This window comes from Gallinula chloropus (assembly GCF_964237585.1).
Source record: "Gallinula chloropus genome assembly, chromosome: 5".
In the NCBI taxonomy this organism is placed as follows: Eukaryota; Metazoa; Chordata; class Aves; order Gruiformes; family Rallidae; genus Gallinula; species Gallinula chloropus.
This window is the reverse complement of record NC_140090.1, coordinates 43515788-43531338: the sequence shown is the minus strand read 5'-3', so window position 1 is coordinate 43531338 and position 15551 is coordinate 43515788. Positions and strand designations below refer to the sequence as shown.

Genomic DNA, 15551 nt, shown 5'->3' with positions numbered 1-15551 from the left:
CAGAACAAAGAAAGACAGTTAAATACAGTGCAATAAAACCAGTACGAATAACAAGAGCGGGAACTGAAGTCAACCCAGCAATAGTTAGGAAACACGGAGATAAGACTGAAATCCTGTCTTTAACTTCTTCTATTGTGTTTTGCTGTGCCAGGGCTGCAAAGGATATTATTTTTACATTCAGAAATTCAGAGAGCTATATTTGCAAGCACAGCAAGGAGGGAGGGACAAAAGATAAAATCTCTGTCATGGCAAAATGAGCAATGTTTGGCTCCTTACTTCCACCTTGACGATTTCTTGATTTCTCAAACAAAACGTGATTACTAAGCAGAAATGAATGGTCCAGTACTGAGTTAAATACCGTCACACATGCACCTATAAATACAGTCTAGGGGTCATTCTCAAAATGGAAGGAAACCTAATGATGTTTTTAGAAATCCTACCAGAGGGCACTACAATGCACCACTGGCAGGACTTAAAAAACAATAAAAATCAAACTAATAAATAAGAAATTAGCCACTAGATCTCATTTTTTTTTTTAACCTAGGCCTGCAGGGACAACAGTAATGCCAAAAATTGAAAACAGTCTCATGCAACAAGCCTAAGTGAGGGTAAGATTTTTCAATACTTCATTTGAAAAATGATCATTACAGGTAATTTAACATTTCTCCAAATGTAAATCTTCAACAACATCCTAACTCCTGAAGAATACAAAAAGCTTGCAAAGTATCTTCCTTAGAACAAAAGAAAATCATTACAAGTCCTAAATGTGTAACAGCAGAGATGAAAATGATAAATGGGTGTCATGAATACAAAATGAATGCTAAGAAAAACTCTGAAAGAGTATTAGGCAGATACTCAGTGTAGAATAAGCTCAGAGGAACAGCCCTATCACTCCACCGTTCTACTGAACAAGAGTACTACACATACCTACTCACAGCAACCAGCAGTCAGTGAATCCAAAGACACAAACCTGAATTCCAGCCTGTTAGGGCCTGAAACTTGCCCACAGCCTTGATCAATCCAAAATTCAAGACTTGAGAATAAGCATGGGATGTTTTCACAACTCTGACTGTACTCGGATGACCTTGTTGTAAATGAAGCACGCAGCATTCATCTTTATCACTTAGAATCTACTCCGTTTCCTTAGATGGTATTCGCAAGCCAAGTTTGACATGCACAGTCAAAATAAACTACAGAGCAACTGCACAGAAGATGCTGTTCCCTGCGTAAAGTTTTTTGAATAGAACAGAGAGATAGCAAAGGTTTTATGAATTCTAACACTAAGAAAATAGAGCAGTACATGTGTTAGCATGTAATACATGCAAAATGTCCTGTGCTGCAATAGCAGCAGCAGGATCTTCTGCAACATATTTTTACAATATTGTTGGATTCTTCTAGAACAAACCAAACAGTGCAGAAGGACCACTCATCATGAAAAGTGGAGAACACAGTGTTAATGTATTTCAGCTGGAAACATCCATGCTTATTTGGGTTTTATCCTGCATGCAGCATCATATATAGAGTAACTCTGCAGAGCCTATAACAGGCTCTGGCACCTGCTTTGTAATCTGAGACAAAGACAAATTTTAAGGGTGAAATCAGTCTGAAGAAGAAAAAAAAAAGGCAAATAAAGTTTATACAAATACTCATCACTTTAGCATCTTAAGGTCAGCCAAAGATTCTGCCCACTCTTACAAGTAAGGAAAAGCAAACATTAGATATAAACAACTAAATATTCCTCCTCAGCTGTTTTAAGCTGGTCAAGAGGAGGCTCAGGATGACTTCACTACCAAATTTTCATCAGTGCAATGCAGAGCCAAACCATAAAATACTTCAGATAACAGTCTTAATCACAAAACACTCCAAAAGACACTAGTTGTCCTTTTTTCAAGCCCATCCTGACAGAGTGTAGTCTATTTCATGTTGGTTTTCTGAGTGCAATAGCTGGAAACACATAATGAGGTCTTAGCTTCAACAAGCAACACTTCCCTCTCTGCTCTGCTGCTAGCAACCTGTAAACAGCTCCTACTTTGGGGTCAGTTGGTGAAAGAAATAGCATAGGAACTTGGCCATGGGTCCCAGTCTCTCCTATGTGCACAGCTGCACATGTGGTCCCTCAGCTGCTCCCCAGGTTTGGAGAAAGGAGGGCATGAAGAACACACTAAGCCCAAGGACATGGCTCTCCTTCCAGTACCATTTGGCCACTTCTTCCCATGTTTCTGGTGCCTCATAATACTGTTTTAGCGTATGTGGACTCTAATGAAAGAATGAAGAATTATGCTTTGGGCAAAGTCCATTCCTTTGCCAAATGTTTTCCCCATTTAAGCCCTAATAAAACATTTTAAATGATCACACTGAACCTAAATGTTGTTGAAGTCTTCCAAAAGTCTAGCAAGCTACACAAAACAAGTAATAAAATGTTGAAGAAAACAGTTGTTTTGTTAATACTCTGTTTACACAGCTGGGATCTTAGGAATTTAATCCATCTGTGTATTTAGTAAGCAAGGCACATTAGTGTGAAGAATTGCCATTCCCTGAGTGAAAAAAAACAACCAACAAAACAACAAAAACCCCCACCAATAAAATTAAGAGAAGGCTCCCCCAGTCTGTCTGCCTGTCTTTGCTCCATTCCAGAGAGACACCCCCGTAACCATGAAGCACAAAGTAACTGGAGCGGATTCTTCACAGACAGATGTAATTTATAACAAAGACAGGAAAAGGCAACCCTAACTCAGAGCTTGCTGCCCTTCCTATAAAGTTCACCTCCTTACCAAGAAAAAGCAGAGAGTAATTTGTTTGGTTTCTGTACTCAACTCCCTTTTCTTTTATTGTGAAAAGTTTCCATTGTCCTTTTATGTTTTGATTATTGAGCAAGCTTAAAGACTTGCCAAATAGCCCTAGATTGTTAACAGACCACCACTTTGAATGCTTTAACAAAATAAAGGCACAGTTCACATTAATATTCTATGCCTTCATTTTATTTATTATCTTTTCTTTGAAATTTAAACAATTTTCCTAGCTAAGGTTTACTACATGTAAGCCTAAGTAGCAGTATAAGTTACCTCACATACCAACCAGACATCCCATTAAAGCTTTCTAATTAGTAACACTGCATTCTGCTGAGCATCACATATTTATAGGAAATCAAAATAATCTTTTATGAATTAAATATTTGAATACATCAGATTCAATGTTTAGTCGAAATACTTTATACTGTATCTTATTATGAGTTGTAAAATTCAAGGTGAAATTAGAAAACATAAAAACTTTCTGATGCATTTTAAAAATGGGACTTTAAAGGCCTGAAAAACTTGTCTTTAATTTAAACTTTGAATGCATGTGTCCTCATGACAACTAAAAATAGAAAAAAATGGAAAAATTTACATTGATTATAAATCTTTACAGTAAAAAAAATGTCATGCTCTTTATTTATATGTATACGGTCAACATCTTACTCATAACATAAGGTCAGAAGATGAATGAATTCGATACATAAATCTTCACCCATGGGGATAACATTCCCATGAAACATCACATCACTTGCCCATTCTGCACATACTTTTATGAACACAATTTAATCTTCCAGAAGATGATAAGTTGCAGATGAAGGTAAGTGGGGCACAAAAGCAGCGCATGGATCTCTGTCTGCACGTTAACAAAATCTATGCTGAAAATGTTGGATATGGGGCAACTGCAAAGGAGTCTTCAGTAGGTCCCACAGGACCAGCAAGGACCCAAATAGTACCTGCTGGCAACCTATTAAAAAAACCCTCAAAAAACACCCAACCCCCAGCAACACCCCCCGCCCACCCCCTCCCCCGCCTCCCCCCCAAAAAAAACCCCAAAACAAACCCAACACAATAGTTTCTTGACTACTCGAATGACTCCTTGATCCACAACATCTAACATGGAAGTGATTAACAGAAATAGTATCATTCTGCAGTGGACATCATGCAGTGAGATAATTAAAATGAACTATATGTATATATATTTTAAGATGTCTTACAAACTTTATTCTTTGAACTACTTAAAAAATTTGGATGAAGCTTACAAATTGCTTTTTACCAACAAGCCAGTAGCAGCCTACCTGGGTCTCACCAGCTTACTTACAAAGCTCTTTTGACATGGTTTGCCATGCTGGCTGGCCTAGCAATCTGCTTCCTAGATTCCTGGCTCCCCAAAAACATGCCTTAAGAACAGCTGAGGGCAGATTGCAGACCCCAAAATCACATGGACCATGCTCTTGCAGAGACAAATATGCATTGTATGGTGCCAGGACGGAGCTCTGACTCGGCCTTCAAGAGCTCTGCTTTGGAGTGAGGGAGTTTAAACACAGACATGAGAGAATAGCAATTCTGTCAAAAGTGTTTATTTTTTCTTTCAAACTGGAATTAAATCAAACTGCAAAAATCTCAGAATCTTCTGTGAGAAAAAAAAAATATTGATCTTTGCTCAGCTCCAATTACTTTTTTTTTACGCTGGTCAAGCAAAACAAGGAGAACTCCCAAAGGGCATCAGAATAAGCTATTCGGGAATACTAGAAAAGTAAAGCAAATTTCATATCCTAGTAGTTTACCTTCAGGTACTTTGCTCAACTGCTCAACACATTTATGCCAATCTCATTGCCTTCCATTCAAACGGACGCACTGATTGATAAACATTTTCCAACTTGGGCTACAGTCTTCCGATGCAGCACTGAGTCATCAGGATCCTACACCACTTGGATGACTAGCAGAACCATGCTGTCATTAACACACAGTTTGTCCTTCCAGTCAACGCCGAGAACTCCTTGCTAACTTGCATTCCCACAAGCCCTGACTGCTGTTATCTGAATGACGTACGTTTACATGTGCGTGCACACATGCACACAGAAACCAACAATTATCTAAATAAATAATTTAAAAACTCTGAGAGCACATCTGTGTATATATTAATTCCTGCACCGTTCCAGAATTCTTTTCCTGCCAACAATCCAAGGGTTTTTTTCCACTCTCTCTTAACATCACACAGTCAAAAAAACGTGATGCCTTGTACAACTGTGAAAGTTGTGATGGGCTTCAAGGGTTTTTTCATTTTGCTCTAGGTGTCTTTAGCTTTCCATCTTCCAGGGTGCTGAGCAGTGTGACCCCAGCCATTTCTCAGCTTAACTCTGTGTATGTGAATAGGTTCATTGAAATAAAAGTTCCCAAGCACTTAAAAAGAGGCACTTGTTTAAATGCTGGCTGGGTCAGAACCATAGTGCTCAGCACATTGAAGGTGGAGCCTAAGTCAGCTCTCCGGCATTTTTCCTCTCTTAATTTTTTACTTTCACGACTTCAAGCACGTTACTGAATTAAAAAGCAGGTTTGTTCTGCATTGGATGTTTCCTAAAAAAAAAAAAAAATTTGGAAACATTTTGTCAATCATTCTCTAAAGGAAGATTTGCAAAGTACTCAGCACTGGCTTATGAATTCCACGAACCCTCTGGAGTTTCAGAGCAGCGCAGTTCAGCTTCCCAAACTGAGGAACATTAAATTAGTTGCAGAAGACCAGCAGCATGTGACCTACATGGAAGCATAACTATTAAAGGTCAAAATATCCCCACTACTGGCACCTGAGTATACCAAAGACAGTCTTTGAAAAACAAGAGTGGTTTCTACTGTGCAAGATACGCTTAAAATATTCCAAGTAATAATGCACACAATTCTAACAGACTCCACTTTTCACTCAGTCTAATCACAAGTCCTTCAACATCTCTCTGGTTGCAGCCATAGCAAACTTCAGGATCAAAGGACTGAATATCAGGGATTTTTGTCACAAAACCCCACTGGCTCTCCAGCTGTTTGCTTCAGTAATCTGGTCTTGGGTACGACACACTTCTGTAACGGACATCAAAAACTTCCCCTCAGACATCAAAAGACCAAATACCAGTTTAAAACTAGCAGTTTAAAACATTAATAATCGTAAAATAATGAACCTGCTCCTGATGCTGCAGTTTTGATCTTCATAGTAGTAAAAGCCTGAGGAACATGTTTGGAAGAAAGAATAAATAAGGAAATGGAAATTAAAGAAAATGGGATATAACGTAACATTGATTTATCAAAGATACATGTTGGCAGACAAATTTCATAGTTTATTTTCATAAGATAACTGATTTTCTAAGCAAAAGGAATGTGAGAGACACGATCAATTCACGGGAGGGCCGTGATATCATACAGAAGGGACTGAATGACCTTGAAGAATATTCACTCTCATACTCAATGACAAATCGTAAGGTGACATTGTAGGGATATAATTTTTTTAAAACCCACTGTGCAGTGGGACTACCCTCAGCTGGAAGACGCAGTAACAAAGGAGAATAGGAATAGCAGGCCTATGACAAGAGAGCCACACGATACAGGTATGAACTGTCGACTGATTTAGGACCTATCACGTAGGCTATTCCCAGTGGAGAACAAGAGAGCACTATTGATACTGTAAAAGGCCTTACTTTTATCTCAGCAACTATATTACCTGCAGTTTGGTCACTCGTGTTCAAACACAACCAATTTAAAGTGGAACTACTACAGAAGAAGGCCAACAGGATGACTAGAGGCAGGTATGAATATAAGAATTCATGTATCAAAAGCCTACCTTAAAAGCAGATTAGAGAAGGCTGGCTTTTCTAGTTTAGCCAAATGAAGGCTGACAGTAAGATTGCTGTCTCTTAATACACTAGAAAAATAAGCACTGGGGATAGAACAAGAACTAAAGGTCAATACTGGCACAAATTGGCACGAGGACAAATGCACGTAAGCTTGCTATGAATACACTTAGGCTGAAAATAAGAGCTTTTACAACCATTACAAAAATCAGGCACCAGGGCAGGCTTCTAACTGGAACTGCAAAGACAAAAAACTTGTCTTTTAAAGCCAGAATTTGAGAAGCTCCTGAAGAGGATTGTGTTATGTTTGCTTATAAGAAAGTCGCAGTAGAGCTGACAACAGGAGGTCCCTGCCAGTCCTATGCTCTTATTTCCTTCAACATTGTCCTGATGTCTTTGCCATGGTGATATTTACAAAACAAAGCTACAGAAAATCAACTCAGAGATTTTTATGCACTACAAATATTTGAAACCTTCAAGCTTTGAAAAGCATGCACTCCATTAGCTGGGGAATGAGTCTCTCTAGTGTGAGCTAATATGCTTATGGAAATGTTCTGGTTTCATACATCTTTAAAATGCAGTTCTCAAGAAATCATTGAGCAAATTTGTTTAAAAAATGATTGATTAACCAATCTAAATACACAACACCTAATGAAGATGACATGTCAAAGTCCAGTCACAGACTTCAGGTCTTTTGCCATCAGAAAAAAAAATGCTTTATTAGTTTTCAAATGGTATATTCTTACTATCCACTCCCTTAAATTCAAACACAGAAGGGATTTTGTTCAAACTTTCAAAAAAAAAACCCAAACCCCAACCCACAATTGGATAAAGACCAGCCGCAGTGAGAAAGCTTAATGTTTCAGCATGGAAAGAAGGCATTAATGGAAACTGTTTTGGAACTCAAAGTACAGAAGATGATATCTAGTGACTGCTATAATACTGAATCTGCACTGCCATTAAACTTAATCTTCAATATTTTTATTGCAACCTGACCCACTATGACATCTCTAAAGAAAATTACATTGTATGCTACTATTTCAAGAAGTCAAACTTAACTAGTAATCTGGGCCATAAAATAGCAGATTACTCCATCAGGCTGGCTCAAGCAACTAGGAATAAAACTAGATTTACCAACCACATTATTTTTATTAGGAAATGTTTCAAAGCAGACATAATCCCAAAAGACCTTAGCCTCATTCCATCCAAAAATACACAACAGAGAGCAGCAAAAACATGAAATGCAGTATAAGGTACAATTTGTAAAGGTGAGGGGAAAAAAAATACAAGATGTGCTGCAATATATCATCCTATCAAAGCAATATAAATTAACTGAACATAGAAAAGAATAAAAACTTCTACGTAACACACGTATTAACAATTTAAACCTTTGTTACATGACCTGACGTGTGTTAATAGGAATTGCTCCACTGAATCCCTGCACATCGAGATTTAGACTGTATTTCCTTTTGCTTTCTTTGAAATTGCAGGCTAATATAGGTGTATTAAATCACAGCTAGAGCATAGAAACCTCCAGAGCAGGCAAGAGGAGGAAAAAACCCACAGTATTTTTAACAACAATATTCCTGAAGAACTCCGGTATGCTAGCACTACACGCATTTTATTTTGGATCACAGGCACAGAACAGCTAAAGCGCTGCTTCTTCTGCAATCTTTCTAAATGTGGGGAACTGCTCATAATAGTGACGGGGGGAAAAAAAAGCAATTAATTTACTTGGCATTCTGAGCACTTCTCAGTAATTTCTTGTACCATCATGTTTTCTAACAGGTATTCATGCATACATAATATATAGGTCTTTGTAGATCTGGGAAAAAAAAGGAGAAGTAAGAGATTTGATAGCTGGAAAGGCAAGTTTTAAATTTTAAATACTGCCAAAGTAGGTTAGATATACGATGTGTGTTTTATCATCTAACCAAGCATTCATGTCTCTCAGTTTTAACCTTTTCTTTTTTTCCTAGGCAATATGATCACCTCAGGTAGTTTGATTTAAAGGTTTTAGCCAAAGCAAAAATATATTTAAATTAGCCAGGCATTTGTTAAGACTATTTTTTTATTTAAAGACTTAAACACTGTCTGTATTTTACAAAGGTGGTTCTGTTATGCTAGCTGCATCAAACACAGAATATTAATCAGGCTGTGAAGCTCCACTAATTACGTGCCATATTTAAGGAAGTTAAATTTTATCAAGCGGCATGGCCACAGATATTGTATGCATAATCTGAGTTTTGAGTCATTTCCCTTTTCTTGTCTGATTTTATTCTACACAGGAAATGACAGGGTCATTTGGAAATAACTGCAGTGAAAGATCAAAAAGGAAACCTGATTGAGAATGCTGTATAATTGCCTGTGCTAGAGAAAAAATAAAATCCAATATGTTTACAATCCATTGCTGTAAGAATTCTCTGGAAAACACATACTGCGGTTTCTCTAAAAGGATATCCATTACAACACCACGTCCCGCTTTTAGTTGTTCGAGCTGCCTCTTTTTTAAAGAAACAGGTCTTCTCATTAGGCTGCTGGACTTTTATTCCGTAGGTAATATATTCGGCACACAAATTTACTCACTGAGCTAAAGCAAGCCATTTCAGTTGAAGCAAATTATTTCAGTTGAAGCAAGTCATTTCACTGACTTGTCTCAAAGTCTTCATTTGCAAAAGGAGATAATAGTGTAATTAAGCTCTCAGCACACCACGGCTCTTGTTATTTGGGCAAATTACAATTTACAGTCCCCCATTCCAAACGAACAGACCTTTATCACCGGAGCTAGAAGAAAACTTCTCAGACTTTAGCAGCACTCGGCATCTAGCTATGGGCTATATATAACATGTCTACATGGGCTACTTTTTCAGCTCAGATTTATCACCTGCTTTCAGCAGGCACATTCCCAAGCCATCTCCTGCCCCCTTCAGTTTCCTGAGCAGATGCACTGAGCCCGCGACTCCAGATGTGCCCCTGCCATAGATGTGCGCCTGCCATAGCCAACCATGCCAAACTGCACCTGCCCCACTTAACTTGTCAGGGTTTGAGCTGTTCATCTAAGGGACTGCAAACAATGCAGGTAACACTCTCCTTCACGGATAAGCACTTCTGAATTTAACAAAGTGATAGCAAACGAGCTTCAAGCCTATGAGGGTTCACCTCTCATCACATTCTAATACATAAAGCAAGTGCAAATAACGCTGTAAATTTGTATGTGTAGCTCCAATGCCTTAAATTGTTACTTATTGAAGAACAATGTATCACCCTATCAAAATAAACTCTGCAAGAATACAAGTATTGATTTTCTTGGGCAGTGAAGTGCGGTTGGACAAATTAAAGGCTCTTTGCCATGGAACTTGGAATACAAAACAGATGGGTTACACTAAACTGGTGCATAGGTAAGAAACGGCCGTAAAAGAGTTACGGCTCAAAACTGTCACAAAGGTTTTTGTGATGGTTATAATCAGAGATTGAGCCTGTTCCTTTGATGGATCATCACCCAAGCAATTCACAGAAAACCAATTGCCATTCCCTGCTGGAGGTGGTGCCTTCAGCAGAGGTTGGTACTGCCCAGCCCACAGACTGTGCAAAGTAACCACATCTCCATGACTCAAATACTCACCTCAGCCTTCCAGAAAACACAAAGACTTTTCTTTTAAGCAGGTCTACAACTTATGAGAAATACTACTGAATTTTACACCAGAAATTACTTAATCAAAGCCTCATTACAAATAATTTTATTGATCAGAAAGTGCTAACCAGCGATTGATCTGATTAGCTAATATAAAAACAAGCAACCATAACACAGCCATGCTGAAGTCCTGCTCTACTTGGTAGATGATGGTTTTGTCACTGATGTCATCATAGTTGGAATTTTAACCCACCTTACAAATGATGAAAATAATTTTCAAATATTAGCACCCACGTCAAGTCCTTCTTTTTAATAATATGGATATTTAGAATCAGCATGGGAAGAAATTATCCCACATCATTCACGGAGTCAAACCAGGAACTTAAAGTGCAAAGAAAATTTTCCAGTGCATTAACTTCACTATGTACTGATTAGCTAAAACATGTACCATCAGAAACATTCCACTGCTGTGCCTTTCTGAGCAACCAGTTGTCTCCTAATATAAATTATAAATGTAAATCCTTTCCTCTGCATTGCAACACATCTCCTCAAAAAATGCAGAGTCAGGGCTAAAGGAAGGTCTATATGATGAATTGGATCTGTCCATTTGATTAAAGGCCACGTCCTGTATCAATACGTTTTCCTGTGTGTATTTTCACATACAAGTTAGAGCGTAGGACAAAGTTGACAGTCAAGCCAACTCATTGTTACTAACTGAATGCTTTCAAAATGCTGAATTTCTAGCTTGCTTCTTTACAGTCAGTATAATTAACTGTTGGCTGCAGTAGAAACAAAACCCATCATACGCAGGCATACATAAATTTAGGACTGTGGTCAGACTAGGCTTGGTACATAACCTTTTCTGCTTTTGATTGTCGATTTTTAAGAAGAGTCAGACACATGCATTGCTAATTCAAATTAAGTACACCAACTCATGAAGACAAGCACGCAAGTATTCCTGATTTAACACAACTAACATCTTAACCAAGCTTGCACTTTTTTGAAATCCAAAATTAATTCTGAATACGAGGATCAAAACATCTAGCTTGTATTCTTTAATCAGCCATTTTACGTTAGTAATGCAGTAATGTTGACATGAAGTTGCTTTGAGCAATATAAAACATATGCCATGGTGCATTCATTAAATAACTTTGCATAATGAGTTCCATCTATATAAATTACCTCGTTACTTATCACAAATTCTTCTCCAGGACTGTGGAAGAGGTATTCATATTGCTTGTAGTGTTTAAATAAGCTGAAAAAAAAAGAGAATATAGTACTATTGCAGCTGGAAATCTTTGGAAATAAAGAATATTAAAAATTCTGTTAAGCTGAGTTACTCGCTAGCATGGTAAGGCTCCACATTTTAAAAAGAAATGGTTGTTTAACTTCAAGTGCAATACTCAGAGTATTTAATTTACGGGGTTTACTACCAGATGGCCCTAGAAAATACAGCACGATACTTAAAAATGCATCCACTTGGTCCCTATGAAATTGAACCCTGAGAAGACAAAGTTCTACTCTGAAAAATGTAATTCCTGACACACTTATCACCTGGACCCTTATGCCTTTAATATCAGCAATAATAGTGGACAAGAAGGAAACAAAGCCAAATCAGCTTTCAGATTCTGGGATGGGCTGCCAGTCCAGGGAGCAAGATTGATCTTGGAGCACCACAACAATAAAGAATGGAAGCATTTATTCTCTCAAGGTCATATTTCAAAATCAACATAGCCTTTTCTTGAAAAAAACCTTAAAAAAACTGAAACAAAAACACTTAAAAAAAAATTAGACTGACACACTGGCGTTATGTGTATTACAACAAAAGTAACTTTAAATAGACTTACTCAATGGCCCAAAATATTTATCTTGCTTAAAACATATCTGGGTTTTCTTTTCACATGTTTTAAATAATTTTCCTTGTTCTCCTTCCTAATGATCAATGATATGGCATTTGTTAAATCAAAGGTTTGGTTTGTCACAGCCCATCTGTTACAATTACTTGCTCTCTTAAAATCATGATACAGAACTTCTGGCTTCTGTCATGTCATTTTGACGTACAAGTTAAAACACAACTCTCTGATTTCATAGCAAGTCCAGGTTGAAGAATGATTCCAAGATTTTATCACACTCCTGCCTGATGTACACATAAAGGTACTGCAATATTTGCAGCGAACATCTGCAATTGGTTCCCGTACTTTCCAGCTACACACAGGACAGAGGTTCTTAAGAGAGCCATCACCAGGGATGGCAATGCCTCCTGGCTTGGCATTTGTCAGGCCACATCTGGAATACCGAGGCCTGCTGTAAGGAGGGCTTTGGACTAGACAGCCTCCAGAAATCCCTTCCAACTGCAATTTCAAAGCCCAATATAAAAATTAACTACTACACCCAACATAGACAATTATCCAGCTAACACTAAAGACACTGTTATGAGCTGCAGGATGTCATACAACTGCCATGAAAACAAGTTTACAAACCCAGAGCCTGGCCACATCCCCAGTACAGGCTGCTCTTTGAGATGTGGAGCTGCCTGAGGCTCTCAGAGCGCCCGCCCCACAGGTGCCACTCCAGCTGGCCGACCCACGGTGCATAGGCTCTTCTCCCACCTAGCAGCTTCCCACCCCATAACAGCCAAAGGCTGCTGTGGTGGGATACAGGTATCTGAGATACAATCCTGTCTCTGGGAGGTAACAGGGAAGGCAGCTGTGGGAGTTCATGCTTGGTACGTGCTATTTTAGCTGACTTTCCCTGAATCACCATCCCGTACTTGCTTGCTGCCACGGCATCAGAGGTTCCACAATATGTCAGAGCAGGGACAATATGCTCTAATTTCAGCAGTGCAGAAGTGCCCACTAAGGTACAACTGTGGTTCCTCCTGCCCATGACAGCAGCTCAGAAACAGAAGGGAGCGGTGGCGCGGCCTGCAACCCTTACGCAGCAGTACATCTTCCAGAGGTTAGTCAAATGCATCTGTGAAACTTTTCAATACATTTTTACCCGATGGGAGCAGACGTTTTTGCACATATGTGCAGATGCATTTCTTAATTTGGTGAGAAGTATGATGGCAGCCTCATTGAGCATTTGGCTCTTTAAGTGCCATATAAAAGTTTTATTCTACAGTTACATTTAATTCATTCATTCAATTACCATTAGTTAAAAACAACTGAGTTTACCAACTTGCACAGGAAATTCGGCTTCCACAAATGACAAGCTCCCTTCCCCAAACCCAAAGCACACATAGGCAATTAAGTTGTTACGATATTTGCCATTTCATTTGCAGTACATTTTTATGCATGTATGGAAATACAGGTGTCACCTCACATATACACCTATTATTTGATAAAATTCTAACAGGGATTATTTGGAAAAAAAAATATTTTATGAACGTCAGAGACACACAAAGAAATAAGATGTGTGTCTTTCAAACTGCACAGGCAGAACTTAACGTTTCAAACTTTTTGCTTTTAATTATTCCAGAGCCTTGGAAAGGATCCAGATTTACAGCACCTGCAAATCAACTCTTCCTCTTCCCTTCTAAATGCAGGGTTATGATATTCTTTATAGACTCTGTTACAGGTACAGGTAATTTATAATATTCTCAGAAATACAAGGATTACTTTGGGCGTTTCTGAATTTTGTTTATTTTTAAAATTCCTCCACCTGGTACCCTTAATCCTCTGTCAAGGAAAGAATTTCTCCATTTAATGCTCTTTAAATCAAATCACGAAAATTATACATCGACATTTATTTTTAAACAACAGAGTAGTGTTCTTTCTTCTATCAGGCATCATATAAAATGTTTTTGTGTGTATCTGTTGTGAACAATTGAAAAATTCCATGCCAATTTTTTTAGCAATTACACGAAAATAATTTTACTCATGTAAGATTTTTTTTAGACCCTCCTATGATGTCATATGAGAATCTGAAGGTGATTAGCAATGACATATTTCCCTGGCTCCACTGCTTCCTGAAAGAAAATGTCAAGAGTTATGTTGACGTGTGTTTGCCCAAGGAGACAAGATAAAAAGATGATAACTGTCACCTTCCACCAAACCTGAAGGTGTCATTATAGTTGCTGCACAGCCTGTGCCAATGTGGTTAAGCATTTGTCCCCATTTCCATTCTAAATCCCCATGGTTTATAGCTCATCTGTAAAAATGTGATCTGAACTAAAACATGTCATGCTATCTTGAGTAGAAAAATCAGCTACAGGTCTATCACTTAAAATTAAACAAAAAAGTGAAGAACAAGAAAAAATGTGGAAGCAATACATTAATTTGAATTGTAATAAAACCCAGTCAACCTATTTCTGAGTTCATAAAGTTCAAAAATACACCCACATAAGAAGTGTGCTGATTCAGTTCTTATTTAAAAACAAATAAATATTGAAATGACTAAAATGTTGGATTGTATAAACTAGACACATATGACATGTTTCAGTCTAATTGTATATACCCATGACCTTGCAACAGCACATACTTGTAATAAAATTGAATAGTTTGAACATTCAGCCACACAGTATGTGGCTAAAATATTCTTCTCCTGCAAAAGTCTCATGGCTTGATAGTCTTCCTGCCCAGTTATAACTTTGGTGGTACTGGGATGGAGCACCTAAGCTCTTGGATGAAATTCCTGCAACTACGAAGGAATTAATTCACGGACAAGATACCTTTCAATGGATAATTTACACAAGAGCTATAGACACACTATTTGGAAAGAACATTTGTTCCAAATAAATATATAAAAGGCACAGATGGGAAGGGGGAGGTAAAAGAATTTGTGTGAGACATCTTAAATGCCAAGTTTCCTTTTAGTTTAGGGCTAGTACTTGGCAGGACATAGGTTTGCCTTGACTGCAGAAATTTGAGATTTAAAGAGATGTTCTCATTTCATATGGGAAAAGATGGATTTTATAAAAATACATTTTCCACGAAAAAGAAACAAAAGAAAAAAATAAGAGAGCAGGAGAAAGAGACAAACATTATAGCCCAATTGTAAAAAAAATCACCCGTGATGGGTTTAAATCCCCAGTCTAAATCAGCATACCCTAAACTGGAAGGCTATCTGTCTTTCTAGTATTTTTGCCTTCCTTCAAGAGGAAATACTTTTTTGCATCCAAGAAAATACTCTATAAAAAACAACTCTGTGTGTTAAACTTAAGATGTGTTAAACCTTTCCTTGCAAAACACGGTCAGAAAATTCCCAACAATTCTAGGTATGGATCAGTGATGAACTTACCAACTTTTTACACCCATCTGACACAAAATTTCTCTCCCTAACTACCATTCAGGTCAG

General features: G+C 37.9%; 1 protein-coding gene across 1 annotated transcript in view; it reads right to left on the bottom strand.

The window, feature by feature from the left end:
- Positions 1 to 15551, bottom strand: part of CABCOCO1 (ciliary associated calcium binding coiled-coil 1) — a gene marked incomplete at both ends in the record, with an annotated part of 51482 nt that overhangs the window by 21585 nt on the left and 14346 nt on the right. The window contains one exon of the mRNA XM_084264987.1: positions 11436 to 11508. Coding sequence (XP_084121113.1) covers positions 11436 to 11508 — 73 coding nt within the window. The remainder of the gene's footprint in view (positions 1 to 11435; positions 11509 to 15551) is intronic.